Source organism: Carcharhinus amblyrhynchos, chromosome 24, assembly GCF_965287045.1.
Source record: "Carcharhinus amblyrhynchos chromosome 24, sCarAmb.v2.hapA, whole genome shotgun sequence".
In the NCBI taxonomy this organism is placed as follows: Eukaryota; Metazoa; Chordata; class Chondrichthyes; order Carcharhiniformes; family Carcharhinidae; genus Carcharhinus; species Carcharhinus amblyrhynchos.
This window is the reverse complement of record NC_137347.1, coordinates 3,677,026-3,704,614: the sequence shown is the minus strand read 5'-3', so window position 1 is coordinate 3,704,614 and position 27,589 is coordinate 3,677,026. Positions and strand designations below refer to the sequence as shown.

At 44.3% G+C, this 27,589-nt stretch overlaps 1 protein-coding gene across 5 annotated transcripts in view; it reads left to right on the top strand.

Annotated features, from left to right (window-relative positions):
- The window catches only part of adgrb2 (adhesion G protein-coupled receptor B2), a 930,376-nt gene that overhangs the window by 489,472 nt on the left and 413,315 nt on the right, over nt 1-27,589 (top strand). For all 5 annotated transcript variants that reach the window (XM_080211622.1, XM_080211621.1, XM_080211620.1 and 2 more), the window contains 2 exons: nt 10,422-10,490; nt 22,104-22,212. In XM_080211622.1, coding sequence (XP_080067748.1) covers nt 10,422-10,490; nt 22,104-22,212 — 178 coding nt within the window. The remainder of the gene's footprint in view (nt 1-10,421; nt 10,491-22,103; nt 22,213-27,589) is intronic.

Sequence of the window (27,589 nt, the reverse complement as noted above, 5' to 3'; positions counted from 1 at the left end):
TATATTCTATCCCCCTTGCTATAAAGGCCAGCATCCCATTTGCCTTCTTGATCAACTGCTGCACCTGCAGACTGGGTTTTTGCGACTCATGCACAAGGACCCCCAGATCCCTCTGCACCGTAGCATGCTGCAGCTTTTCGCCCTTTAAATAGTAACCCCTCCTACTATTATTCCTGCCAAAGTGGATAACCTCGCACTTGCTAACATTATACTCCATCTGCCAGGTCCTCGCCCACTCGCTCAGCCTATCCAGATCCCTCTGCAGACTTTCCACACCCTCTGCACAATTTGCTTTTCCACTCATCTTTGTGTCATCAGCAAATTTCATCACCCTACACTCAGCCTCCTTCTCCAGATCGTCTATATAAATGGTAAATAGCTCAGGCCCCAGCACCGATCCCTGCGGCACTCCACTAGTCACCAACCGCCAATCAAAATAGCACCCATTGATACCAACTCTCTGCCTCCTATTAGACAACCAATCCTCTATCCACGCTAACACCTTACCCCCAACTCCATGCCCCCTAACCTTCTGAAGCAACCTTTTGTGCGGCACCTTATCAAATGCCTTTTGAAAATCGAGAAACACCACATCCACCAGTTCCCCTCTGTCTACCGCACTAGTCACATCCTCATAGAAATCCAGTAAATTCGTCAAACACGACTTCCCCTTAACGAATCTGTGCTGCGTCTGCTCTATCAAACAATTCTTTTCTAGGTGCCTCGCTATTTCTTCTTTGATGACGGATTCCAGCATTTTTCCAACATCAGGTGTTCAACTAACCGGCCTATAATTCCCTGCCTTTTGCCTGCTCCCTTTTTTAAACAGCGGTGTAACATTAGCCATTTTCCAATCTTTCGGCACTTCCCCGGAATCCAGCGAAGTTTGGTAAATACTCACTAAGGCATCCACTATCACCTCTGCCATTTCCTTCAGAACCCTGGGATGCATTCCATCCGGTCCTGGGGACTTGTCCACCATCAGTCCCGCTAGTTGATCAAGCACTACCTCTCTAATGACAGTAATCACATTCAGGCGCTCAACCCCTACCATCCTTCTATCTTTAATATCCGGCAAACTATTTGCGTCCTCCTCCGTGAAGACCAAGGCAAAAAACTTATTTAAGGCCTCAGCCATTTCCTCATTTCCCACCACTAAATCCCCCCTCTCATCCTCTAAGGGTCCAACATTCACTCTAGCCAGTCTCCCCTTCCTGCTTCTTCCGTCGGGAAAAGATACACAAATCTGATGTCACATACCAACTAATTCAAAAACTTTTTCCCTGCTGCCATTAGTTTTGAAAGGACCTACCTTATATTAAGTTGGTCATTCTCTGCACCCTAGCTATGACTGTAACACTACATCCTGCACCCTCTCCTTCTCTCCTATGTACTCTATGAATGGCATGTTTGTCTGTATAGCAAGTAACAATACTTTTCACTGTATACCAACACATATGACAATAATAAATCAAATCTAATCTAATCTGCCACCGGTGGGGAACAGTTCTTTTAGCCAGGCTTAACTAGTCTTTCCTCCAAGTAGAAGTCTACCTCAGGATATGAGTACAGGATCCTTACACCTGCAAGTCTTTCAGACACAATGGCAGCTGCCACAGGTACCACAAAAAAGGCTCTCCAGGTAACATGAGCGACAACCTCACCAGCCAACGCTGAAGACGAAACAAACAAGGAATACCCAGAGCACCTTGGGCATATTCTCATATGTGACCATCACCTTGGACATACATACGTGTACTGCAAAGAAACTCAAACTGCTGGAGATGTCAGAACGCCAGTGAAGGAGGTCATTTCACCTTTCTAGGAGATGGTGGTTAACCTGCGTGTCCTCCTGATTGATAACCTGGTCCCTAGATTCATCCATCGCCATCTGCTGCCAGTTGCACTTAGGGTCACTTTGCCCCTTAACTTCCTTGCTTCAGGTTCCTTTGAAGGGCTCTGCTGCTGACTTGTGTGGAATACCCCAATTACACCTTTGATACATCCATGCTGTTACAAATGTCCTCTTCACACAGTTTGATTTTAAACAAATGCAGCCTCACAGCCCCACAGGGTTATTAGCTTTATATCTAGTCATATCCTCCCAGATCCAGGCATCTCGGATTGCCATCAAGGCACCAACAGAGATAGTAGACCGATTCATCAACAGGAAAGTGTACCATTCAATAAATGAGTAGCTGGTACGCAACCATCAAAAAAACCATGTATACATCTGTGCTTGCTTTTCAGGGAGTTGCTACTTTGGGACTTCAGACTACCTCAACTCTTCGATCACACCGCCTGCTACACAATGGATTTTGGACAACTTTTTGGATGCACGCTGAAGAAGTAAAAAGCATATATATTGTAATGCTGGAAATCTGAAAGTGCTGGAAATATTCCCTAGGTCTAGCAGATTCTGTGGAGACAGAAAGAGTTAATATTTTGAGTGGAATATGACTCATCAAAGCTAAAGAAGCTAATTATTTCCAGCACTTTCTGTTTTTATATCCTTTAACGAGGTAGCTTCTAACAACACTCAGGGACTCAGACAGACCCTTCGCAGACAAACAATGAGAGCCACCTCCACACCATGACACTCACTGAGCAGACCACATATCTGCTAAAAAAAGAGATTACAATGCCTGGCTACTCTGGTGGTCCAATACTCAGCAGCTATGGGATGCCAGATGGTCTTGTGCTCCATGCTGCACAGTAAAGAGATGTGGCACTCGAAGAGAAATAGGATAAGGGATCATCCTCAACCCTTGATATGCTGCTGGGGGCTTCTGGTACCCCCTGCCTCAATCATTCGACAACCTACAAGATTGTCCTGTTAAGGGTCTCTAATTCCACACATACTCCAGATACAGTCATGTAGTTTGCACAGGAAATCTCAATGCTCCTGCTTATTTCGCTACTTTCTCATAGGTGATGCTCATGTGCTTGCAACCCCAAGACATCATTAAGTTCCTCAACATCATGATCTCCTCAATTTACAACACAAAATCTCAATACCTCTGGGAGTTATGCTAGATTGCCACACATCTACTACCATAGGTCCAAATACTGAACCTCCAACTGTGATGTTTAAGGCCTTTGCTCACTTCCTAGTAGAGCATTATTGTAACTGTCATCCCCACTCTGAGGTGGACTGTCACAAATATTTCTGCCTCAGACACCTCATCCTGCATACTAGATGCTGTGCTCCACAGCCTATGTCCCCAAATCTAACCCCATGCCTTGATTCACCAAAGTGCATGTATTTGCACTGCTGCCTGGTGAGCTATTCTTGTCTGACAATTTTTCCTTGGATAAGTTTCCCTCTTACAAGGTATCTTGCTATCTTGGCCCCTGAGGGTAACCAGTTAAGGAATTCACCTCACCCAATGCTTGGCCCACTGTCAGATTATCTTTTCACCAATTCAGTGCACCCTTCCACTTTCCAAAGACATCCAACACTTCACCCTCCAACCCCTTCTCTCCCAAAACAGAACCATTTCCCAACATCCATCACTCACAACCAACACTACATTATTCCTGAAAATGCCTCTGCCACGAACCAGTGCACTGTGATTTATCATCAACCACATCTTAAAGTATTTGAAAACTGTTGATTTCTATGGTTGTGCCTTCCACGCCTCTTATGGAATGCAATGTTGGAGGTTCACGTCCCATGTACTCTCCCTCTCTAGATCTTTGTGCACCTACTTCTCCTGTATGGTCAAGGGCGAGTGTTATGAGGTGGTTCTTTGCTGCGTGGAGAAAGGAATCTCCACTATCTGATTTGAAACACCACCTCTTCTTCAGCATCCACACACTTTGGCAGTAGCTGTTGCAACAGTAATTTGGGCATGGACTCTTCCAAGGCAGGGGAACTGCATGTACCCTTTTGCAACCAGAGACGTTGCATGCTGCAATCAACAGAATTCATGATTTGGTGGAAGTCACCTTGCCAGAATACAGCAGATCGTTGAAGAGCTTGTGACACTGCACCCATTATGCCAGTGCTTCCTTGAGATGCTCACCACATTCATGCTCTCCAACCACTCCCTCTTGGTAATAGTGGATGAGATCTTCTGGCCAGGTGGGAAGAGAGTGTCCCTCCTTGCATTCACCATCCGCCAGATGCTGGTTACTATACCAATTCTCCTGGCTATTGTCTCTTTCAGCTATCCTGACATTGGATAGGAAGGAGTATTTGGGCCAGTATGTTTCTTAACATATAGAACATAGAACACTACAGCACAAACGGGCCCTTCGGCCCACAAGTTGCACCAATCACATCTATACCTACCAAGCCATAGAACTATCTGTGACTTCCAATGCCATTAGATCCCATATACTCATCCAGAAGTCTTTTAAAAGACCCCAGTGAATTCACCTCTACCACCACCGACGGCAGCCGATTCCATTCACTCACCACCCTCTGAGTGAAAAACTTTCCCCTAACATCTCCTCTGTGCTTGCTTCCCAGCACCTTAAACCTGTGTCCTCTCGTAGCGACCATTTCAGCCCTGGGAAATAGCCTCCGAGAATTCACCCTATCTATTCCTCTCAACATTTATAAACCTCTATCAGGTCGCCCCTCAACCTTCGTCTCTCCAGGGAGAAGAGACCTAGCTTCCTCAACCTATCTTCATAAGGCATGCCTCCCAATTCAGGCAACATCCTTGTAAATCTCCTCTCCACCCGCTCAATAGCTTCCACATCCTTCCTGTAGTGAGGCGACCCAGAACTGCGCACAGTACTCCAAGTGGGGTCTGACAAGGGTCCTATAAAGTTGCAGCATTACCTCTTGACTCCTAAACTCAATCCCTTGATTAATGAAGGCCAGTACACCATATGCCCTCTTGACCACATCCTCCACCTGCGAGGCCGATTTAAGAGTCCTATGGACCTGGACCCCAAGATCCTTCTGCTCTTCAACCCAGCTAAGACTCCTACCCTTGATATTGTACTCCTGCATCCTGTTGGTCCTGCCAAAATGGACTACTACACATTTATCCGCGTTGATGTCCATCTGCCACTTCTCCGCCCAGTCTTGCATCCTATCTATGTCACGCTGCAACTTCTGACATCCCTCCAGACTATCCACACCACCACCAACCTTCGTATCGTTGGCGAACTTACTAACCCATCCCTCCACTTCCTCATCTAAGTCATTTATGAAAATGTCAAACAGCAAGGATCCTAGAACAGATCCCTGGGGCACTCCTCTGGTGACTGACCTCCATGCAGAAAAAGACCCATCCACAACCACTCTCTGCCTTCTGCAGGCAAGCCAGTTCTGGATCCACAAGGCCAAAGCCCCTTGGATCCCATGCCCTCTCACCTTCTCAAGAAGTCTTGCATGGGGGACCTTATCAAACGCCTTGCTGAAGTCCATGTAAACCACGTCCACTGCTCTTCCTTCGTCAATGTGTTCTATCTTGTCCAAATATGTGGAGCATCATCAATTTAGAAAGATTCCATGACACAGATTGAATGGCACTTAACCATTTGACATATTAATGATGAGTCTGCTGTGTAGTGGCTTGTTGGCACCATCGTTGATGGATGCAGGGCAACTCAGCATGTATTAAGACTGTACAGCTGCTTTGTAAAGAGCCAGAACTCCTTGAGGGGCATATGTGCCCTGGTGAATCAGGTTGGGAGTAGCCATGGGAAGGCTCAATGTCTAGTCTCTTCTGTTGAGGTTGCAGTCAGAGGAGGTCAGAGGAGGGTGGTGGAGTGGAAGTCTCAGTGTGGGATGCAGCACCTGAGTTAGTTGTTGTTTCCACTTACGGAGCTGTGTTGTGAGCTGCTACATAGACAGTTAATTAGCTGCAGGCCTTTAGCAGCAGCAAAGCAAAATGGACCACTACACATTTAGAAGCAGCAAAAGGCTGGTCTAGCAGTTTCATCAGAATGAGGTTTTCCCAAGCAGCATATGACGATTGGATGAGGCTGGGAGATCACTCTGGGACCCTTGATTTTGGGCTAACCCTCAAAGGACAACAACTTATCAGCCATCAATGTAACAGTGCCATATGGTAGTCTAGGAAATTGGATCAGGAATTGGCTAGCAGATAGGAGACAGAGGGTGGTAGTTGATGGTAAATATTCGTCATGGAGTTCGGTTACGAGTGGTGTGCCTCAGGGATCTGTTTTGGGGCCACTGCTGTTTGTAATTTTTATTAATGATCTGGATGAGGGTATAGTTGGGTGGATTAGTAAATTTGCTGATGACACCAAAGTCGGAGGTGTGGTAGATTGTGAGGAAGGGTGTCATAGTCTGCAGGGAGACTTAGACAGGTTGCAGAGCTGGGCCGAGAGGTGGCGGATGGAGTTCAATGCGGAGAAGTGTGAGGTAATTCACTTTGGTAGGAATAACAGATGTGTTGAGTATAGGGCTAACGGGAGGACTTTGAATAGTGTGGATGAACAGAGGGATCTAGGTGTATGTGTACATAGATCCCTGAAAGTTGGGAATCAAGTAGATAAGGTTGTTAAGAAGGCATACGGTGTCTTGGCGTTTATTGGTAGGGGGATTGAATTTAGGAGTCGCAGCGTCATGTTGCAACTGTACGCAACTCTGGTGCGGCCGCACTTGGAGTACTGTGTGCAGTTCTGGTCCCCACATTACAGGAAGGATGTGGAGGCTTTGGAGAGGGTGCAGAGGAGGTTTACCAGGATGTTGCCTGGTATGGAGGGGAGGTCCTATGAGGAGAGACTGAGGGATTTGGGGTTGTTTTCGCTAGAAAGAAGGCGGCTAAGAGGGGATCTTATTGAAACATATAAGATGATTAGAGGTTTAGATAGGGTGGATAGTGATAGCCTTTTTCCTCGGATGGAGAAAGCTAGCACGAGGGGGCATGGCTTTAAATTAAGCAGGGGTAGTTATAGGACGGATGTCAGGGGTTGGTTCTTTACCCAGAGGGTGGTGAGGGATTGGAATGCCCTGCCTGCTGCAGTTGTAAATGCGCCTAGTTTGGGGGCGTTTAAGAGATCCGTGGATAGGTTTATGGATAGTAAGGGGTTGGTTTAGGTTAGAGGGTCATTGTTTTTTAACTGGTCGGCGCAACATCGTGGGCCGAAGGGCCTGTTCTGCGCTGTAACGTTCTATGTTCTATGTTCTATATATTTAGGTCAAAGATGCTGCTGCAGATCTCCAGTCAGTTCATGAATATTCACCAACTTTTGCAGCCATTTTCTGAACAGTTTTCCATGCATTGAAGTTTAACAAACGTGGCACAGGAGGTGGGCTTTTTATCAGGCCTAAGAGGGGATAGTCCCACCTCCACTTTCGATACAGTTTCTGCTCTTGTTCCTGCCTCTGTCTCCCTTGTTTGGCTGCAGCCCTGATTTTAACCCATCCTGATTCTGAGACATAGAAAATACAGTGGGAAGGCACAGGCATTCAGGATAGAATGAAAATCCAGCCCATCGAAACACTGGAGAGGATGCAAAAAAGATTTACAGGAATAATTTGGTGGGGGGCGGAATGGTGATGGCCTTGTAGTATTAACGCTAGACTATTAATCCAGACACCCAGCTAATATTCTGGGGACCCAGATTCAAATCCCACCACGGTAGATTGTGGAGTTTTAATTTCAATGAAAAAAAATCTGGAATTAAAAATCTACTGATGACTATGAAACCATTATTGATTGTCAGAAAAATTTATCAGGTTCACTGCCGTCCTTACCTAGTCTGGCCTATATATGACTCCAGAGCCGCAGCAAAGTGGTCGACTTTCAACTGTCCTCCAAGGGCAACTAGGGATGGGTAATAAATGTCAGCCAGCCAGCGATACTCATGTCCCACAAATGAATAAAAAAAATCCCAGAGGCATTACCTATTAGATGGAAGTCTTTTTTTTTGAAAAGTTGGCTGAAGGATAACTTAAAGACCAAATTGAGTTTTTTTAAGTCTTTAAAAGGTTTTGATAGAGTGGAGAGACAGAGAATATTTCCACTTGTAGGAAGGACCAAAACTAGCAGTCACCCAGATTGTCACCCAGAAATTAAATTCAGAAAAATCTTCGTTAGCCTGATAGTGGTAAGAATGTGGATCTCATCACCACAGTGATTGGTTGAAACAAATAATTTAGATGCAGTTAAGGTAAGCTTAGATAAGTAAATGAGGGAGAAGAAAATCAAGGTTTTGATAGATTTGGATCAGGAAAGATAGAGCATAAACATCGGCATGAACTGGTTGAATGGTTTTCCAAGGTTTTTCCTGTGTTGCATTTCCAATGTAAAGAATTATAGGATTCTGCCTCGGTGACATTAAAGAAGCAGATATGTCCAAGTCAGGATGATCAACGATTTGAATGTTCCATGACACTGTTGCTTTTTGTCCTCCTTGGTGGTAGAGGGAAATGCTGTCGAAGGAGCCTTGACAAGTTGCTATGGTGCATCTTATGGATTGTGCAAACTGATGCCAAAATCCCCTGGTAATGAAAGAATGTTTATTAAATTAAATGGCATGAGGGTCAGTCAAGAAACTGCTCAGTCCTGGATGCAGCATTAAAAAATTAGATGCTGACATACCTATTTTTTTCTATCTGGGTTTAAGAATTTCTATTTTCTCCTATAATATTGTTTCTTACAATTGCTGTGCTGTTGAGAACCAGCCTTATCCTACTATTCACTTTCTCCTGCTGTGACATTCCTTGTCTGGCGAGAAAATTGCTGATACCCTAAATATAATCCTCCAATGTTTCCTTGATTCACAAATTATTTAAAATAAAAAAAATGAGTGTGTTACCCTGCTATTTAATAAAAGTGTGCAAAAAGCCAGGGAATTAGAGATCAGTTTGCCTAACGTGTTAGCATGAGGCCCGGGCCATTTTAAATCCAGGACTGATTTAAGTGCTGCTATGGATGTAAAACAAAACAGGCACAAAGCATTCCGACCTCAGAATTGGGAAAATGTGTCAGCAAGAGGAGAAAAGTTTGGAAATTGTGGTTGCGTGTGCAAAGACTCCTATCAATTTCAAAACTTAACATGGCTTCTTCTGGCCAATCATTGCTTCCCTTATGGTTCAGCTGTTGTGGATACAGTGCAGGCCTCCCCCATGACTTATGATGGCTGGGATTCGCCCAAAAAAATTCTCGTGGGAGTAACTCCTGCCAACTTTTTACCAGGATTTTTAAATTGAATCCCCAACACTTGAACACTGCAGAGTCAGTGGGACCAGGATTCCCTCTGAAAATCAGGGAGCAGGGCCCATTCCCTCCTGCTAGGCTGGTAGCAGAGTGCTGACCACCTATCTGTCAGAGCCAAGATTGGTGCATGTGCACTGGCCCCGCATTGCTGGCCTTCTGATTGCTGGCCAGCCCAATCACTGGCCAGCCCTGTGATCCACTATTGCTGTTCCTCTGATTCCCCCCCCACCCCCAAATCCCAAATCTCTGGCCTCCCTGCCCCTCCATCCCACCAGACCCGATTTCCTGATCCGTCCCAAACCCCACCCGGACGGCCTGCCCTGATCTCCTCTTCCTTCCCTCTGCCAACGATCCTCTGGCAGATTGCAGTAGGACCGCCCCACTGATCAGCCGCACTTCGTCTGACCCCACCTGATGCCCAGTGGGCAGTGCCAAGGTGCCACTTGGTCATTGCCAGTTTGCCTCTTAGGCAGTGTGTGGGGTCCAGGCTGGCACTGTCAAGCTGGCAATGACAGGGGGGAATCCCCCTCTCACCCCTGACCTCCTGGGGGGTGCTTTAATGGCCTTTCTTCACTGCAGTGGGGTTGGGCTGCGTCTTCCCCATTAGTGGGGAGTATTTGTAAACCCCGCTGGGGGAGGAGAGGACGCAGGCAGGCCCAAAGAATTCAGTCGCAGGCCCCCTAATGATATGAAATACTCATTTCCATATTGTCATCAGCTCCGCACCAATTTGCGGTGCAGAGCTGATTATGTCAGAAATTTTTGTCATGGAGATGCGCCCAGACGCCCAGCAGGAATCCTACAAAACGGTCTCTGCTGATGTCTCCAGCTAGCAGCGCAGTGGGCTGAGAGAACCGCCTCCCATGAAAATCATTTTTGACTGTAAAGCAGGCACTCGCCTGCCCAGAGTGACATGCTTGACTGACTTGAATATCAGTGAAGATAAAATGACACCCTGACAAGACAATGACCTCAAGCAAATAAGTAGAATCAGGCGAATCTTATCCTTTTAACAGCAATAACCCATTGCAACTTCAGTCAGAAGTTATGAATTATTTGAACGGCACAATGGATTTATCACCACAAAGCTCACTAACACCGATAAGCCACCAAGTAGTGGAAAATCTTTTACACCTTTAAGAAATTGCAGATCTTTTATTTCACATCATATTCTAAAAGTTCTGTAAATGACCAAATTATTAAATAAATAATTTGCAAAACAAAATGAAGGAATTATATAATTTCCATTCTTTTTTATTCACCCAGAAGTTCTTTCAGATTGTCAGCTACATGCTTGAAGCAGAGAACAGAGCAAAATGGGATGATGCACTTCAGGTAAGTCTTTTCTATGCAAAACTACTTGGATATCATTCAAGATTTCCAACTGACTGCATTTAACTGGCCAGTGTTATTTGCATCAGAATGGAGGTCAAATAAAGCTTAATTCAGCACTTCTGTCAATGACTATATTAAATGATAAGGTTACATAGTGTCAGATTGGTGAGCTTTCACTGAAGAACCTTGAACGGCTCCCAATTTCTGATGAGATATCCGTTATCAATAGAATCCCCTGTACCACTTACCTTAGTGCCAGCAACCGTTCCCTTGGCTCAATATCAGCTTTCTCCCATGTGATATAGGGCTTATTCATGCTGACCATCTATTTATTGTCATTAGATAATGAAGCCAAGAATTAAAATGGTTCAGGCCTCACAATGACACTACCAAGTGATCCCTGGCCCCAGCACCTCATGTTCACATCCAAAGTAAAATCTAGCATCAAGTTTCTCAGCATGCAATACATAGACCAATACAATTCTGCTATTCATTGCTTCCAGCACTTTAATGTTTGCTTTGTCTCCTGATAGAATGGAACAGATTACTGTGCTCAATCCATGGTCTGTCTTAACAATTGCACACTTGCTCAGGACTTCCTCTGACTTACATATTGATTTGGCATGGAACACTATTCTGTTAGCTTTATTGACTATTATTCTGCATCAGTTGCACATGTTAAGCATGAAGTTTAGGAAGACTCTTAGGTCTCTCTTTCAACTTCCTCAGCTATTGCAACAATAATTGTAGAAAATGTATGCTTCCTATTTCTCCTATCTGTATCCAATACTTTACACTTGTCATTAAATTTCATCTGCCATTGCTCAACCTACTAATGTGGAACATTGTCAAGTGTCTTTTGAAAGCCCAAGAACTCAATATTGTAAGGTTTAAAGACAGAGAAAAAGTATATTTGTATCTTCCCTGTCCTCTAGGTATCACTTAACGTCAATGAACTTTCTTTGAAGTGTAGTTACTGCTTAAAAAAAACACCTGATCCATTTTTCAAACAGTCAAGATCCTACAAATAGCAATGAGGACTCGATCATTTGTTTTGACCATGTTGATTGATGGGTAAGTATAGGCCAGGCCACTATCCCTTTTCTTCATCAATTAATAGCGAGGGGGATTGAATATAAAAGTAGGGAGGTCTTGCTGCGGCTGTATAGGGCATTGGTGAGGCCGCAGCTGGAGTACTGTGTGCAGTTTTGGTCGCCGTACTTACACAAGGATATTTTGGCCTTGGAGGGAGTGCAGAGGAGGTTTACTAGGCTGATACCGGAGTTGAGGGAGTTGAGCTATAAGGAGAGGCTGGATAAACTAGGCTTGTACTCTTTAGAGTTTAGAAGAATGAGGGGAGATCTCATTGACACGTATAAGATGATGAATGGGATGGATAGGATAGAGGTGGAGAGACTCTTCCCACTCAGAAAGGACAGTAGGACTAGGGAGCACAGCCTCAAGATAAAGGGGGGCGGTTTAGAACGGAGTTGAGGAGGAACTTCTTCACTCAAAGGGTGGTGAATCTCTGGAATTCTCTGCCCGTTGAAGTGGTGGAGGCTGCCTCGCTAAATATTTTTAAGACGTGGGTTGATGGGTTTTTGATAAGCGAGGGGATTAAGGGTTATGGGGAGAGGGCGGGAATGTGGAACTGAGCCACGACAGATCAGCCATAATCTTATTGAATGGCGGGGCAGGCTCGAAGGGCTAGATGGCCTACTCCTGCTCCTATTTCTTCTGTTCTTATGTTATGTTCTAATACTTTAGGATCCTTTACATCTATCCGAGGAAGCGGATGGGGCCTCACTTTAATGTTGAACTAAAAACTGCTTCACAACAGTACAGAATTTCCTCAGCAGTTCACTGAAGTGGTAGCCTGTGTTGAATCTCTGGAATAGATCATTAAGTAGAGATGCTAGTGTTGGACTGGGGTAAGCATAGTAAGAAGTCTCACAATACCAGGTTAAAATCCAACAGGTTTATTTGGTAGCAAAAGCCACTAGCTTTCGAAGTGCTGCTCCTTCATCAAGTGAGTGGGATTTTAGTTCACAAGCAGAGCATATAAAGATACAAACTCAATTTACAAAATAATGATTGGAATGTGAGTCTTTACAGGTAGTCAAGTCTTACCAATACAAACAATGTGAGTGGAGAGAGGGTTAAAGAGATGTGTACTGCCTCCAGCCAGGAGACAGTTAGTGAGATTTTCCAAGCCCAGATAGTGTAACATGAACACAAGATCCCAGTTGAGGCCGTCCTCGTGTGTGCGGAACTAGGCTATCAGCACCTGCTCAGCGACTCTGCGCTGTCGTGTGTCATGACGGCCGCCTTGGAGAACACTTACCCAAACATCAGAGGCTGAACATGGGACATGGCGGACAGAGTACCCTTCGTTGTCCAGTACTTTCCCCGAACGGAGAAACTACAACATCTTCTCCGACCCTTCAACATATCATTGAACATTTCTCCAAGGCCATCCCCACACCCCCACTTCTTGCCTTCAAATAACCGCATAACTCAAGCAGACCATTGTCCACAGCAGACTACCCAGCATTCAGGAGATCAGTGAGCACGACACCACACAACCGTGCAATGGCAACTTTTGCAAGACATGCCGGATCATCGACACAGATGCCATCATCTCACATGAGAATACTATCTGCCAGGTACACGGTCCATACACTTTTGCAACTCGGCCAACGTTGTCTACCTGATACACTTCAGGAAAGGATGTCCCGAAGCATGGTACATTCGGGAGACTATGCAGACGGTATGACAACAGATAAATGAACACCGCTCAACAATCACCAGGCAAGTCTTCTCTTCCTGTTGGGGAACACTTCAACCATCATAGGCATTCGGCCTCTAATCGTCAGATAAGCGTTCTCCAAAGCGGCCTTCACGACACACGAACAAAGAACAAAATCAGCCCGGGAAACAGGCCCTTCGGCCCAACGAGCCCGCGCCGCCATCTCAACACCACCCATCCACCTCTCTACCCATGACCCCTGTCTAATGTTTTATGGCCATCCAGATTGAGGGAAACTGATTTAGGGACAATTTATTCCTGCCAATCAGCCTAACAGCACATCTTTGGGGTGTGGGAGGAAACCGGAGCACCCGGAGAAAACCCACCCAAGCACGGGGAGAATGCGCAAACTCCCACAGACACCGGCCCAAATCCATGTGTCTGCACAGCAATCAGCGATAGTCACTGAGCTGTCGTCTTGCCCAGTATCTTGTCCAGTTTAGGCACACACTAATGACATGAAGCACTAGACCAATCTCGAACAACCAAGAGCAGCCCCAGTACGACCCATCGTGTGTATGCCCCTCGTTGGACACGAGGTGGACCGACTTAAAACCTGTGAATGAAAAGAGAAAAAACATTATTATCATACTATACCCATTTACATTACCAGGGCCGCCCCAATGCTAATGACCCTTATTTAAAAGGATCTCCTATATCCACCCATCTCCAACTCAGTCATGTGCCTGTCTAAGTTACTCTTAAAGGACTCTAGTGTGTTTGCCTCCACCACCTTGGCAGAGCATTCCATACCCCCACTACCCTCTGTGTGAAAAACCTCCCTCTAATATCTGTGTTGTACCTCTCCCCCCTCACCTTAAGTCCATGGCCCCTTGTCCTACGTGTCTCTATTATAGGAAATAGCTTACCTCTGTTTACTCTATCTACACCCTTCATAATCTTATATACCTCTATTAGATCCCCCCCTCAGTCGGCACCTTTCAAGGGAAAAGAGCCCCAATTTCTTCAATCTTTCCTCATACCCCAGTCCTTCCATACCAGGCAACATCCTGGTAAACCTCCTCTGCACTCTCTCCAGAGTCTTCACGTCCTTCCGGTAGTAAGTCGACCAGAACTGGACGCAGTACTCCAAATGCAGCCTAACCAACGTTCTGTACAACTGCAACATTAGACTCCAGCTCTTATATTCTATACCCCTTCCTATAAAGGCTAACATACCATAGGCTTCCTATATTCTATACCCCTTCCTATAAAGGCTAACATACCATGCGAGGAGTATTCGCAATAAAGTGGATGAACTTGCAGCGTGGATCAGTACCTGGGACTTTGATGTTGTGGCCATTTCAGAGACATGGATAGAGCAGGGTCAGGAATGGTTGTTGCAGGTCCCGGGGTTCAAATGCTTTAGTTGGAGTAGAGAAGGAGGTAGGGGGGGGAGGGGTAGCATTATTGGTCAAGGACTGTATCACAGTGTCAGAGAGGAAGTTTGATGAGGACTTGTCTGTTGAGGTAGTATGGGCGGAGATTAGAAATAGGAGAGGAAAGGTCACCCTGTTGGGAGTCTTTTATAGACCTCCTAAAAGTTCTAGAGAGGTTGAGGAAAGGATTGCGGAGACGATCCTGGTTAGGAGTGAAAGTAATAGGGTAATTGTTATGGGGGACTTTAACTTTACTAATATTGATTGGAATTGCTATAGCTCTAGCTCGTTAGAGGGGTCAGTTTTTGTACAAAGTGTGCAGGAAGGTTTTTTGACTCAGTATGTAGATAGGCCAACTAGAGGTGAGGCTATATTGGATTTGGTGCTGGGAAATGAGCCAGACCAGGTGCTAGACTTGGAAGTTGGTGTGCATTTTGGTGATAGTGACCACAATTCGGTTACATTCACCTTAGTGATGGAAAGGGATAGGCATGAACCTCGGGTCAGTAGTTTTAGCTGGGGGAAGGGTAATTATGAGGCTATTAGGAGAGAATTAGGAAGCATAGGTTGGACTAGGAGATTACAGGGTCTGGGAACGTCCGAAATGTGGAGTTTTTTCAAGGAGCAGCTACTGCGAGTCCGTGATAGGTATGTCCCTGTCAGGCAAGGAGGATTTGGTAGGGCTAGGGAACCGTGGTGCACTAAAAAAGTTGATTCGTTGGTTAAAAAGAAAAAGGAGGCTTATGTTCGGATGAGGCTTGAGGGCTCAGGTAGTGCATTAGAAAGCTTTAGATTGGCTAGGAGGGAGTTGAAGAGTGAGTTAAGAAGGGCTAAAAGAGGACATGAGAAGACTTTGGCTGATAGGATCAAGGAGAATCCTAAGGCGTTCTATAGGTATGTCAAGAACAGAAGGTTGGTTAGGGCAAGATTAGGGCCAGTTACAGACAGTAGAGGGAAATTGTGTGTGGAACCGGAAGAGATTGGTGAGGCATTGAACCAATATTTCTCTTCGCTGTTCACGCAGGGGGACACGAATATAGCTGAGGAGGACACTGGGTTGCAGGGGTGTAAAATAGACAGTATTGCAGTTGATAAGGGGGATATGCTGGATATTCTAGAGGGTTTGAAAATAGATAAGTCCCCTGGTCCGGATGGGATTTACCCTAGGATTCTCTGGGAGGCAAGAGAGGTGATTGCAGAGCCTCTGGCTCTGATCTTCAGGTCGTCGTTGGTCTCTGGTATAGTACCGGAAGATTGGAGGATAGCGAATGTTGTCCCATTGTTTAAGAAGGGGAACAGAGACTTCCCCAGGAATTATAGACCGGTGAGTCTTACTTCTATTGTGGGCAAGGTTTTAGAAAAAATTATTAGGGATAGGATTTATAGTTATTTGGAGAGTAATGAATTGATTGGAGATAGTCAGCATGGTTTTGTAGCGGGTAGGTCGTGCGTTACTAACCTTATTGAGTTTTTTGAGAAAGTGACCAAAGAGGTGGATGGGGGTAAGGCAGTTGACGTGGTATATATGGATTTTAGTAAGGCGTTTGATAAGGTTCACCATGGTAGGCTTCTGCAGAAAATGCAGATGTATGGGATTTAGGGTATTGGCTAGCAGATAGGAGACAGAGGGTGGTGGTTGATGGTAAATATTCGTCATGGAGTTCGGTTACGAGTGGTGTGCCTCAGGGATCTGTTTTGGGGCCACTGCTGTTTGTAATTTTTATTAATGATCTGGATGAGGGTATAGCTGGGTGGATTAGTAAATTTGCTGATGACACCAAAGTCGGAGGTGTGGTAGATTGTGAGGAAGGGTGTCATAGTTTGCAGGGAGACTTAGACAGGTTGCAGAGCTGGGCCGAGAGGTGGCGGATGGAGTTTAATGCGGAGAAGTGTGAGGTGATTCACTTTGGTAGGAATAACAGATGTGTTGAGTATAGGGCTAACGGGAGGACTTTGAATAGTGTGGAAGAACAGAGGGATCTAGGTGTATGTGTGCATAGATCCCTGAAAGTTGGGAATCAAGTAGATAAGGTTGTTAAGAAGGCATATGGTGTCTTGGCGTTTATTGGTAGGGGGATTGAATTTAGGAGTCGCAGCGTCATGTTGCAACTGTACGCAACTCTGGTGCGGCCACACTTGGAGTACTGTGTGCAGTTCTGGTCCCCACATTACAGGAAGGATGTGGAGGCTTTGGAGAGGGTGCAGAGGAGGTTTACCAGGATGTTGCCTGGTATGGAGGGGAGGTCCTATGAGGAGAGACTGAGGGATTTGGGGTTGTTTTCGCTAGAAAGAAGGCGGCTAAGGGGGATCTTATTGAAACATATAAGATGATTAGAGGTTTAGATAGGGTGGATAGTGATAGCCTTTTTCCTCGGATGGAGAAAGCTAGCACGAGGGGGCATGGCTTTAAATTAAGGGGTGGTAGTTATAGGACGGATGTCAGGGGTAGGTTCTTTACCCAGAGGGTGGTGAGGGATCGGAATGCCCTGCCTGCTGCAGTTGTAAATGTGCCTAGTTTGGGGGCATTTAAGAGATCCGTGGATAGGTTTATGGACAAAAAGGGATTGGTTTAGATTAGTGGGTCATTGTTTTTTTTAACTGGTCGGCGCAACATCGTGCGCTGTAATGTTCTATGTTCTATGTTCTATAGGCTTTCTTCACCACACTCTCCACTTGCACTGCCACCTTCAAAGACTTGTGCACTTGCACCCCCAGGTCTCGCTGCGATTCTATACTTCTTACAGGCTTACCCTTTATCATATAACTTCCCCCTACATTATTCCGGCCAAAATGCATCACCTCACATTTATCCGGATTAAACTCCATTTGCCACGTATCTGCCCAATCAACCAGCCTATCAATATCCCGCTGTATTGCCAGACACTGCTCCTCACTGCCTGTGTTGGAGTCAGGTGGGTAGCAAAACTCAAATGAGATTGAAATCTAACTGGATCCAATGTTCAGATTTCCTAGTTTAATTGAGATGTTTGAGCATGTGCAAGTAATTTGTTTCCCATAGTTCGTATGTTCATTGGCACACGACAGTGCAGAGTCGCTGAGCAGAAACTTATAGCCAAGTTCCGCACATGAGGACGGCCTCAACCAGGATCCAAGGTTCATCTGTAACCCCCACGACTTGCCTGGGTTTGCAAAATCTCACTGACTGTCCTGTCTGGAGCCAACACACATCTCTTTAACCGATGCTTAACCCTCTCTCCACTCACATTGTCTGTACCTTTAAGACTTGATTACCTGTAAAGACTCCATTCCAACCATTATTTTGTAAATTGAGTTTGTGTCTTTATATGCCCTGTTTGAGAACTGAAATCCCATTCACGTGATGGAGGAGCAGCGCTTCAAAAGCCAGTGGCTTTTGCTACCAAATAAACCTGTTGGACTTTAACCTGGTGTTGTGAGACTTCTCACTGTTGATCATTAACCCATGACTCTCTAACTTGTGAGAGTGCTCCCACTGTGATAATGCAGATATTTATACTACAGATTACTCATTGTAGTTTCCACAAAAACAAAGAGATTGGTTAGATTGCATTCTCATCTTATAAAGCAATGCTGCAAGTCAGTTTAACTCAGCTGGCAGCATTGTCAGCCCTGAATCGGAAGGATGTTCAATACCCATGCCAAGCATTTGAACACATAGTCAAGACTTGACACTCAGTGGGGTACAGAAACAGTGCTGTATGTCAGGGATATTGAGGATATTTCAGCAGCAATGTGTTGGAGTCAGGTGGGTAGCAAAACTCAAATGAGATTGAAATCTAACTGGATCCAATGTTCAGATTTCCTGGTTTAATTGAGATGTTTGAGTATGTGCAAGTAATTTATTTTCCATAGTTCGTATGTTCATTGGCACAGGCAGGTTACCAATTTACTTGAGGTGACATTAAGTTCATTTTAATGACATTTTTTTGAATTAGCAGCCCCAAAACAGGACTTGAGAAATCCATCAATGAATGGGAATATTCAGATGCAGTCTGAGGTTTTTAAACTTCATACTGTCAAACTTCAGAAAGGAATTAACTCTTTGTCAGATGCCTTTAGCAGACAGTCATCGTGAATGCAAGGGTTTATGAAATGGATCTCAGCATGACAGGAGATGTTTCTGACATCACATCAGATGAGGAAGACAGACATCATGTACAGCAGTGATAACATGCTATGCAGGAACAACAGACAAGAGGAGAGTAGGGAGGAGACCACAGTGGGTGAGACCACAGGATGCACTACCCATGTGAGAGGGTGTACAAAGGCTCAGCTTCCTAGACCTTTCTGAAAAACAGCGCTTCCAAAGACTGAAGAGAATAAAAGAAATTGCTAACATCTGCAGCATCCTTCAAGGAGAGCTGTTCTTTGTTGCACCTGGTGATCATGCATTCCTGTCACCATCACAGTCACCATAACCTCTGATTTTTTTGCTTTTTGCTCCTTTAAGAGCACCACCAGCTGCAGATCCAGGGTTTCTCAGTCAGCAGTCTATAAATGTATGAAACAGATGATGAATGGATTTTTTTGCCAAGGTGTTGAGTTATGCCAACTTATGACTAAGAGACACAATAGTCAGAATAAGTGAAGGATATTATACCACTAATGTAAAGACACTGAAGTGGTTCATGCAGGTCTGTGCCAAGTTCCTCTCAAGCTGTCATGATGCTTTTGTACTGTGGCAATACAACAATTCAAATATTTTCATTCCAGTTTTAAGTTTTAAGATTTAAGAGTTGGCTTGAAGCAGTCAAGGAATATACTTTTCAAACTTAGCTCGTGACACCTAAGGGCAACCCTAGTAGTCAGACACGGAAGCATTTCAAGCAGAGCCGTGACAACTCGTTGTGTTGTAGAACAAGCCACTGGCACATTGAAAAAGCGAAAGTACTGGATTCTTCTTTGCACCTGTCAATTTTTGCTGGCAAGTGTCTCCAAAAGGATAGTGATCTGCTGCATCCTAAACAACATTACAAAACAAAAGACATTACAGATGAAGGAGCACAAAGGCTTTTATCACACATATTTGGAATGGAAACACTGAAGCAGATGGAGAGGCACCCTTCACCGGACCAACTAGGTATTTTGCTTTGCAGGGATGACATTGTCGCCAGAAGGTTGAAATAAATATTCTGATTATGACAAAAAAGAAAGTCACCACCAGTCCCAGCTGCTGCCCCCAACCGACACCCATTGTTCTCACATTTCATGAATCAATCCTTCAACTGCGCATCCTCCCATTCCAGCCATGTACTACCATTCATAATGAATTAAGAGAAAGGGTGAGTCGGCACTCATAATGCAAAAATGGTGAAGTTGCAAAAATCGTGGCATGATTAAAAAAGGAAACTTAACAATGACATTTTTTCAAGCATTTATATGCATATCCTCAGTCAATTACAATTTCTTTGCCCTTCTTACCAGCTCTGCATGGTGCAACCTCAGCTGATTTAGCAGAGGTTACTCAGATCCTTCCTTTAACTACCAAGGAGCTTTTGGCCTACATTCATTGGGCTTTTCTTTGAGCTCTCCAAGCTATTATTGATTCCATAAGTGATCTACCAAAGATTGCTTTGCCTGCACCCATGCAGGGGCAGACTCAGTAAAGGACAAAAAGACTGGAATATTTGGCTACGTTGAAGTTGTTTAACAAGAGAAATACCAATGAAAACATTTGAAACCAAATCACAGAAGAAAATTACAGGACTTGTAACCAAAAGCTTAGTCAAAGAGGCAGATTTTGAAAAGTTTAAAGTTTATTTATTAGTGTCACAAGTAGGCTTACATGAACACTGCAATGAAGTTATTATGAAAATTCCCTAGGCGCCACTCTCTGGCGCCTGTTCGGCTGCACTGAGGGAGGATTTAGCATGGCCAATGCACGTAACCTGCATGTCTTTCAGACTGTGGGATGAAACCACAGCAAACCCCGCAGACATGGAGAGGACGTGCAATCTTCGAACAGACAGTGACCTAAGACGGGAATCAAACCCCAGTCCCTGGTGAGGCAGCAGCTTAAGGGAGAAGAGAGAGGTGAAGAGGCAGTGATGTTTATGGAACTAATCTTAAGTAGCATCTTAAAGGGGGAAGGAGCGATGGAGATATTTAAGGAGGAAATACCAGAACCTGGGGTGGCGATTATTTGCTGAAGACATGATGGCTAAGTGGGACAATGGAAATTTGGGTTTCACAAAGAGATAAACTTGGAGGAACACAGAGTTCTTTCAGGCTAGTAGAGTGGGCAAAGGTTACAGGAAGACCATAGATTTTAACATATGGATGAGAAATTTAAATTTGAATGGTTTTGGGAGCAATAGCTTAGAGAGCACAGGGGAGTGGTTTTTGACTTCCCATGGAGTTGTTTGCAATTCAATGAGAACTGGCGGTAGATCTCACTCTGACGTCTTTCCTTCTCAGGAGCTGATCGACTGCACTTAGAGTGTATGTCACTTCTGGATGGAACATCGTTTGTTGTGACAGTAGAGACTGATTCGTGACTGATGTTCCTTCACAGATGAATAATGATGTAGAATAGATGAATATTGGCTGATATTCTTTCCATCTGCTGGGCTCTTTTTTCCACCATCTGGTTGTTTTTTTTGTGCTCTGCTGTTTCCATGCCCTTAGTGACTGCTTATCTCCAGGCACTCCAGTCAGCAGCAAGGACTTCCTATGACTTTGATCCTGTTATCTTGTGAACCTGTTTGTAGACACTTGCATATTGTAGACATGGGCAACCTGTTGGTCTTGTGCTGATAATAAGCCCAGCATGGAGCATGTCTTTAAGGATGCGGCTATCATCCAGTTTACATGATTCAGCCAATAGAGTCATTGCTGACTTGAGGGCAAATATGCTTATGATCCTCACATGCTCATGTGCTACTATATTTGTTACTGTCCAGCCTGGAGATTCCCAGTGTTCTCTGAGACAGTGGAGTTGAAAAGCATTCAGTTGCTTCTTGCATAACTTGTAAGTGCATCACTATCGTAAAAAAGGGTGCTGAGAACACAAGCTAGGTACACATAGAGTTTTGTATTTTCAGTTAGTTGCTGTTGGTCCATGGTCAACATTTCCACTTTGACATAACACCTGCAGCCTTGGCACTCATGGTGCTGATTTCGGCATCAAGGCTTTGTACAGAGTTATCTAACAGTTATGGAATTTTTAAAAAATTTTTATTAATTAACAATGCAATGGATTGAAGATAACTGTTTCATTTAACTCAAAAAACTTAACTAAAGTTCTGAAGTTCAAATTAGGTACCAGACTTGGGTTAGAGTTGCTTGCAGTTCACTGCCCATGAATATTGAGTTACACTATATTTTGACTGTTGCGATTGGAATAATGTTTTGTTCAATGAAAGAATTTTTCTAATTATTCACTGTAGTACTGTTAATGCAATAATGTTGATTCATTTCGCATAGGTTGCACCTGGATCAATCTACTTGATGAAGGTGGTTGAAGACTTCATCCATGTTGTGGGTCATGGACTAAAGGTGTTTCAGAGTGCCCTTATTGTGACAGATAATCTTGGTAAGTTCATAAGTTGCAAGTGATTTGTTTTTGAACTAAATTGGAATGTCAATGCGACTTTCAGGCTACTGTGACTTTCTTGGAGAAAATAAACAGATACTCTTGAATACATGCCTTTGGCTGAGATTGTGGCACTCCCTCACACTTTGATCTGTTTATCAATTGATACTTGTCTTGGACTGAAATGGATTTCTAGATTCTGATCAGTTCACCTGCCAATAGCTTTGGTTTGAAAGAGTACCGCTCTCGCACATGTTAGCCAGTTCACCTACTGATGCCTATTTTTGGCTGAGATTGTACCTCTCTTACATACGTTAAGTTCACCCTTTGGTGATCTTGGCTCTGAAGTTAGTGAATTAAACTTAAATGAAGACAATTACAAAGGTATAAAGACAGTTGATGATGATGGACTGGAATAATAGATTGAAAGGTGAAAGAGTGGCAAAGCTGTGACAGACATTTAAGGAGAAATATTAAAATATCTCAACAAAGATATATTCCATTGAGGGAGAAAGATGGCAAGAAGGATGCACCATTTGTGGCATTCAAAGGAAATTAAGGATGGTATCAAATTGAGAGGAAGATATACAATATTGTGAAGGTTGATGATATTGGGAAAACCTTCCAAACAGCAAAAGATGATTAACAAATAATAAAGAGGAAGACATTAGCATAAGAGGGAATAAAGAAATATAAAAACAGACAGTAAGAGAACATAAGAAATAGAGACAAGAGTAGGCCACTCAGTTCCTCAAGTCTTCTCCACCATTCAATAAGATCATCACTGATCTGATTATGGCCTTAACTCCACTTGCCTGCTTTTCCCCATTGCACTTGACTGCCTTGTCAATCAAAAATTAGTCCAACTGAACCATGAATATATTCAATGACCCAGCCTCCATGGTTCGCTGCGCAAGAGAATTTCAAAGATTAATAATCCTCAGATGAAATTCCTCCTGTAAGTCTTAAATCAAAGACCCATTATTTATAAATCCTCCCCCCATTACTTAATTTAATGCCCCCTCATTAGCTTAAAGCCTTAGTTATATGGTTGGTCAGTCCTCTGGTCCCAGTGGGGTTCAGATGAAGTTTGGCCCCGCAATACAGCTTCCTCTTTCCCCAGTACAGTGCCAGTGGTCCTTGAATCAAATGCATTACCTTCTTACCGATTTCTAAGTGACACACTCAATTTTCTGATATTATTTAGTATCTGCCAGTTTGTTTACAGCTCATAATCCAGAAATGATTACTTTGTGGTTCTGCTTTCTAATCTACCACTGAGCTGCTCATCCTCCCTGAGCTGAATCTCTTTCTTAGTCACTCTGCCTATGTCATTGGTACGCATATGGACAACAACAACAACAACAACCTTTCCCCACTCACCCCCAAGTTCCTCTGCAGCCCAGCTCTAACTCTAACAGCCAGCAGACAACAAAGCTATTGGGACTCAAGCTTCCACATGAGTTGCACAGAATCGCATCCATCTCCCAACTATATTATCCCCTACTACAACTACATCTCCCCCACATAGAGTCATACAGGTTTACAGCTTGGAAACGGTCCTTCGACCCAACTTGTCCATGCCTCACAGTTTTTAACCATTAAGCTAGTCCCAATTTTCCACATTTGTCCTATATCCCTCTAGATCAAAGATGAAAGCAAATGACTGTAGATGCTGGAATCTGAAACCAAAAGAGAAAATGCTCAGCAGGTCTGGCAGCATCTGTTAGAAGAGAAAAGAGCTGACATTTCGAGTCCAGATGACTCTTTATCAGGCTGACACGTCGGGGCCTCAATATCCTGAGTCACCCAGGGTTCCCTACTTCTACCAGCCTTGGCTTTCAGTCTAAAAGGAAAGTGCTTACCCTGAACCCTGGTTAACATACTTTTGAAAGCCTCCCACTTACCAGATGTCCTTGCCTGCCAAGAGACTCTCCAAATCAACTTTTGGAATTTCTTGTCTAATATCATGAAAATTGGTCTTGCCCCAATTTAGAATTTTTACCTTTTGGGCCAGACCTATCATTCTCCATAGTTATCTTAAAACGAATGGAATAATGCTCATTGGTCCCAAGCAACTCCTCACTTTTGTCACCTGCCCTTCCTTATTTCCTAAGTGGACGTCAAGTTTTGCCTCCTCTCTAGTCGGGCCATCCACATACTAAATAAGAAATTCCTCCTAAATACACACAACAAATTTCTCTCCATCCAAGCCTGTAATACTATGGTTGTCCCAGTCAATGTTGGGAAAGTTAAAGTCCCCCATTATTACCATCCTATTTTTCTTGGAACTATCTGTAATTCCTTACAAATTTGCTCCTCAATTTCCCGCTGATTATTGGGAGCCCAATAGTACAATCCTATCAAAGTGATCTCCCCCTTCTTATTTCTCAGTTCTACTCATATAGAGGGTGAACACTCAAAAATATCCCCTCTCAGTAATGCTGTGATGTTCCCCTTAATTAAAATGCAACTCTCCCTCCTGTCTTACCTTCTGTTCTATCTTTCCTATAGCATCTGTATCCTGGAATATTGAGCTGCCAGTTCTGTCCCTCCCTTAGCCGCGTTTCAGTAATAGCTATAATATCCCAGTCCTATGTACTCATCCATGTCCTGAGTTCATCTGCCTTGCCCGGCAGGCCTCTTGCATTAAAATAAATGCAGTTTAATCGAGACTTTCCTTGCTCTACCTTGCTCTTGCCTGACCTGCCAAGTACGAGGATTACTTTACTATTTAATGTGCTCTCTTTAACTTCCGTGCTGTCCTCAACCTTCTCTTCTGTTTCCCTACTGCTTTGAGTCCCCCCCCCCCCGGCCCGACAAACTTGCTTAAACCCTCCTGAGTGGCTCTAGCAAATCCCCTCGCCAGGATATTAGTCCCCCTCCAGTTCAGGTGTAACCCGTCCCTCTTGAACAGGTCACCCCTGCCCCAGAAGTGATCCTAATGACCCACAAACCTAAATTCCCTGCTCCTTGCACCAGGTCTCAAGCCATGCATTCAGCTGCCTAATCTTCCTATTCTTCCTCTTGTTAACACGTGGAATAGTTCAGAAATTACCAGTCTTGAGGTCCTACACTTCAGCCTTCTGCCTAACTCTCTATATTCACACTTCAGGACCACATCCCTTTTCCCACCTATGTCATTACTATCAATGTATGCAATGACCTCTGGCTGCTCACCCTCTTAAGAATGTCAACACTTGAATGGTACCTGCAAATACAGTTCCTTGGCCAGTTTGCTCCTCTTTCCTGCAGTTTCTGCTCTCATCCACATAAGTGGAAAAAACCTGTCATATCTTCTTATTCTCTACTTTCTCAGAAGACTAAGGAAATTTGGCATGTCAGCTATGATTCTCACCAACTTTTACAGAAGTACCATGGAAAGCATTCTTTCTGGTTGTATCACAGCTTGGTATGGCTCCTGCTCTGCCCAAGACCGCAAGAAACTACAGAAGGTGAAAGTAGCTCCATCCATCTCGCGAAGCAGCCTCCTATCCATTGACTCTATCTACACTTCCCACTGCCTCGGCAAAACAGCCAGCCTTATTAAGGACCCCACGCACTCAGGACATTCTCTTCCCCACTTTCTTCCTTTGGGATCAAGGCAGAAAAGTCTGAGGTCACGTACCAACTGACTCAAGAACAGCTTCTTCCTTGTTGCTGTCAGACTTTTGAATGGACCTACCTTGCATCAAGTTGATCTTTCTCTATATGCTAGCTATGGCTGTAGCACTACATTCTGCACTCTCATTTCCTTCTCTATGAACGGTATACTTTGGCTGTATAGCCAAATTAACACTGTATGTTAACAATAAATCAAATCAAAATATTCCTGACCACAGACCAAATCTTAGCCTAAGGGAGTGTGACACCCTCCTGGAGCAAAGTGCTCTGGTAACTTTTCTGCTTCCTGACAAATTACAGAGTCTGACACATAGGCTGCAGTTCATAAACTCTGAACTGAAGTTCCTCAATCTGCAGATACTTACAGCTGATGTAATTGCTCAGTGTGTAGTCTCACAACATCTACAGGTTTATTTGGTAGTATGGCTTTTGGAGCACTGCCCTTTCATCAGGTGAGTGTAGGATTTGTTTCATATAAAAATATGATTCAATGATTATTTGTAGCTATATGGCATATATAGACACAAACACAATTACATGATAATGGTTGGAATGCGAGTCTTAACAGTTAATTAATTACAGGTGCAAACAATACGATTGGAGAGAGGGTTAAGCACAGGTTAAAGAGGTGTGAATTGTCTCCAGCCAGGACAGTTAGTGAGATTTTGCAAGCCCAGGCAAGCCGTGAGGGTTACAGATAGTGATATGAACCCAAGATCCTGGTTGAGGCCGCCCTTATGCATGCAGAACTTGGCTATCAGTTTCCTACAGACTCTGAAGGATGCCCTTGTAAGAACAGGATATGGTGCTCAACTCATCAATTGACAGTTCCGACATGCCACAGTGAAAAACTGCGCAGACCTCCTCAGAAGACAAGCACGAGACACGGCGGACAGAGTACCCTTCGTCGTACTGTACTTCCCCAGAGAGGAGAAGCTATGACATCTTCTCCAGAGCCTTCAACATGTCATCAATGAAGATGAACATCTCGCCCAGGCCATTCCCACACCTTGTCAAAGATTGACAAAGAAGTTGATAAAGAAGGGTAGGAGAAACTATGAAGCTGGGCTAGCACTTAATATAAAAAAGGATAGCAAGAGTTTTTATAAATATATAAAAAGGAAGAGGCTGGCTAGGGTGAACGTTGGTCCTTTAGAGGATGAGAAAGGGGACCTAGTGGTGGGGGATGGGGATATGGCTAAGGTATTGAATAACTTTTTTGTTTCTGTCTTCACGGAGGAGGACGTGAATAATTTGCCGGGTGTTAGCGATGGAAAGGTGGTAGGACTGGAGGGTCTTAATGACATTACTGTTACTAGAGAGGCGGTGCTCGACAGACTGGAGGGGCTGATTGTGGACAAGTCCCCAGGACCGGATGGAATGCATCCGAGGGTTCTGAAAGAAATGGCGGAGGTGATAGTGGATGCCTTGGTGGTTATTTTCCAGACGTCGCTGGATTCCGGGGAAGTGCCGGATGATTGGAAAGCGGCTAATGTTACGCCGTTGTTTAAGAAGGGTGCCAGGCAAAAGGCGGGGAATTATAGGCCGGTTAGTTTAACGTCTGTGGTAGGTAAAATGTTAGAATCTGTCATTAAGGAGGAAATTGCGAGGCATCTTGAAGGGAATTGCTTGATAGAGCAGACGCAGCACGGTTTCATTAAAGGGAAGTCGTGTCTGACAAATTTACTGGAGTTCTATGAGGATGTGTCTAGGGCGGTGGATAGAGGAGAGCCGGTGGATGTGGTCTTTCTTG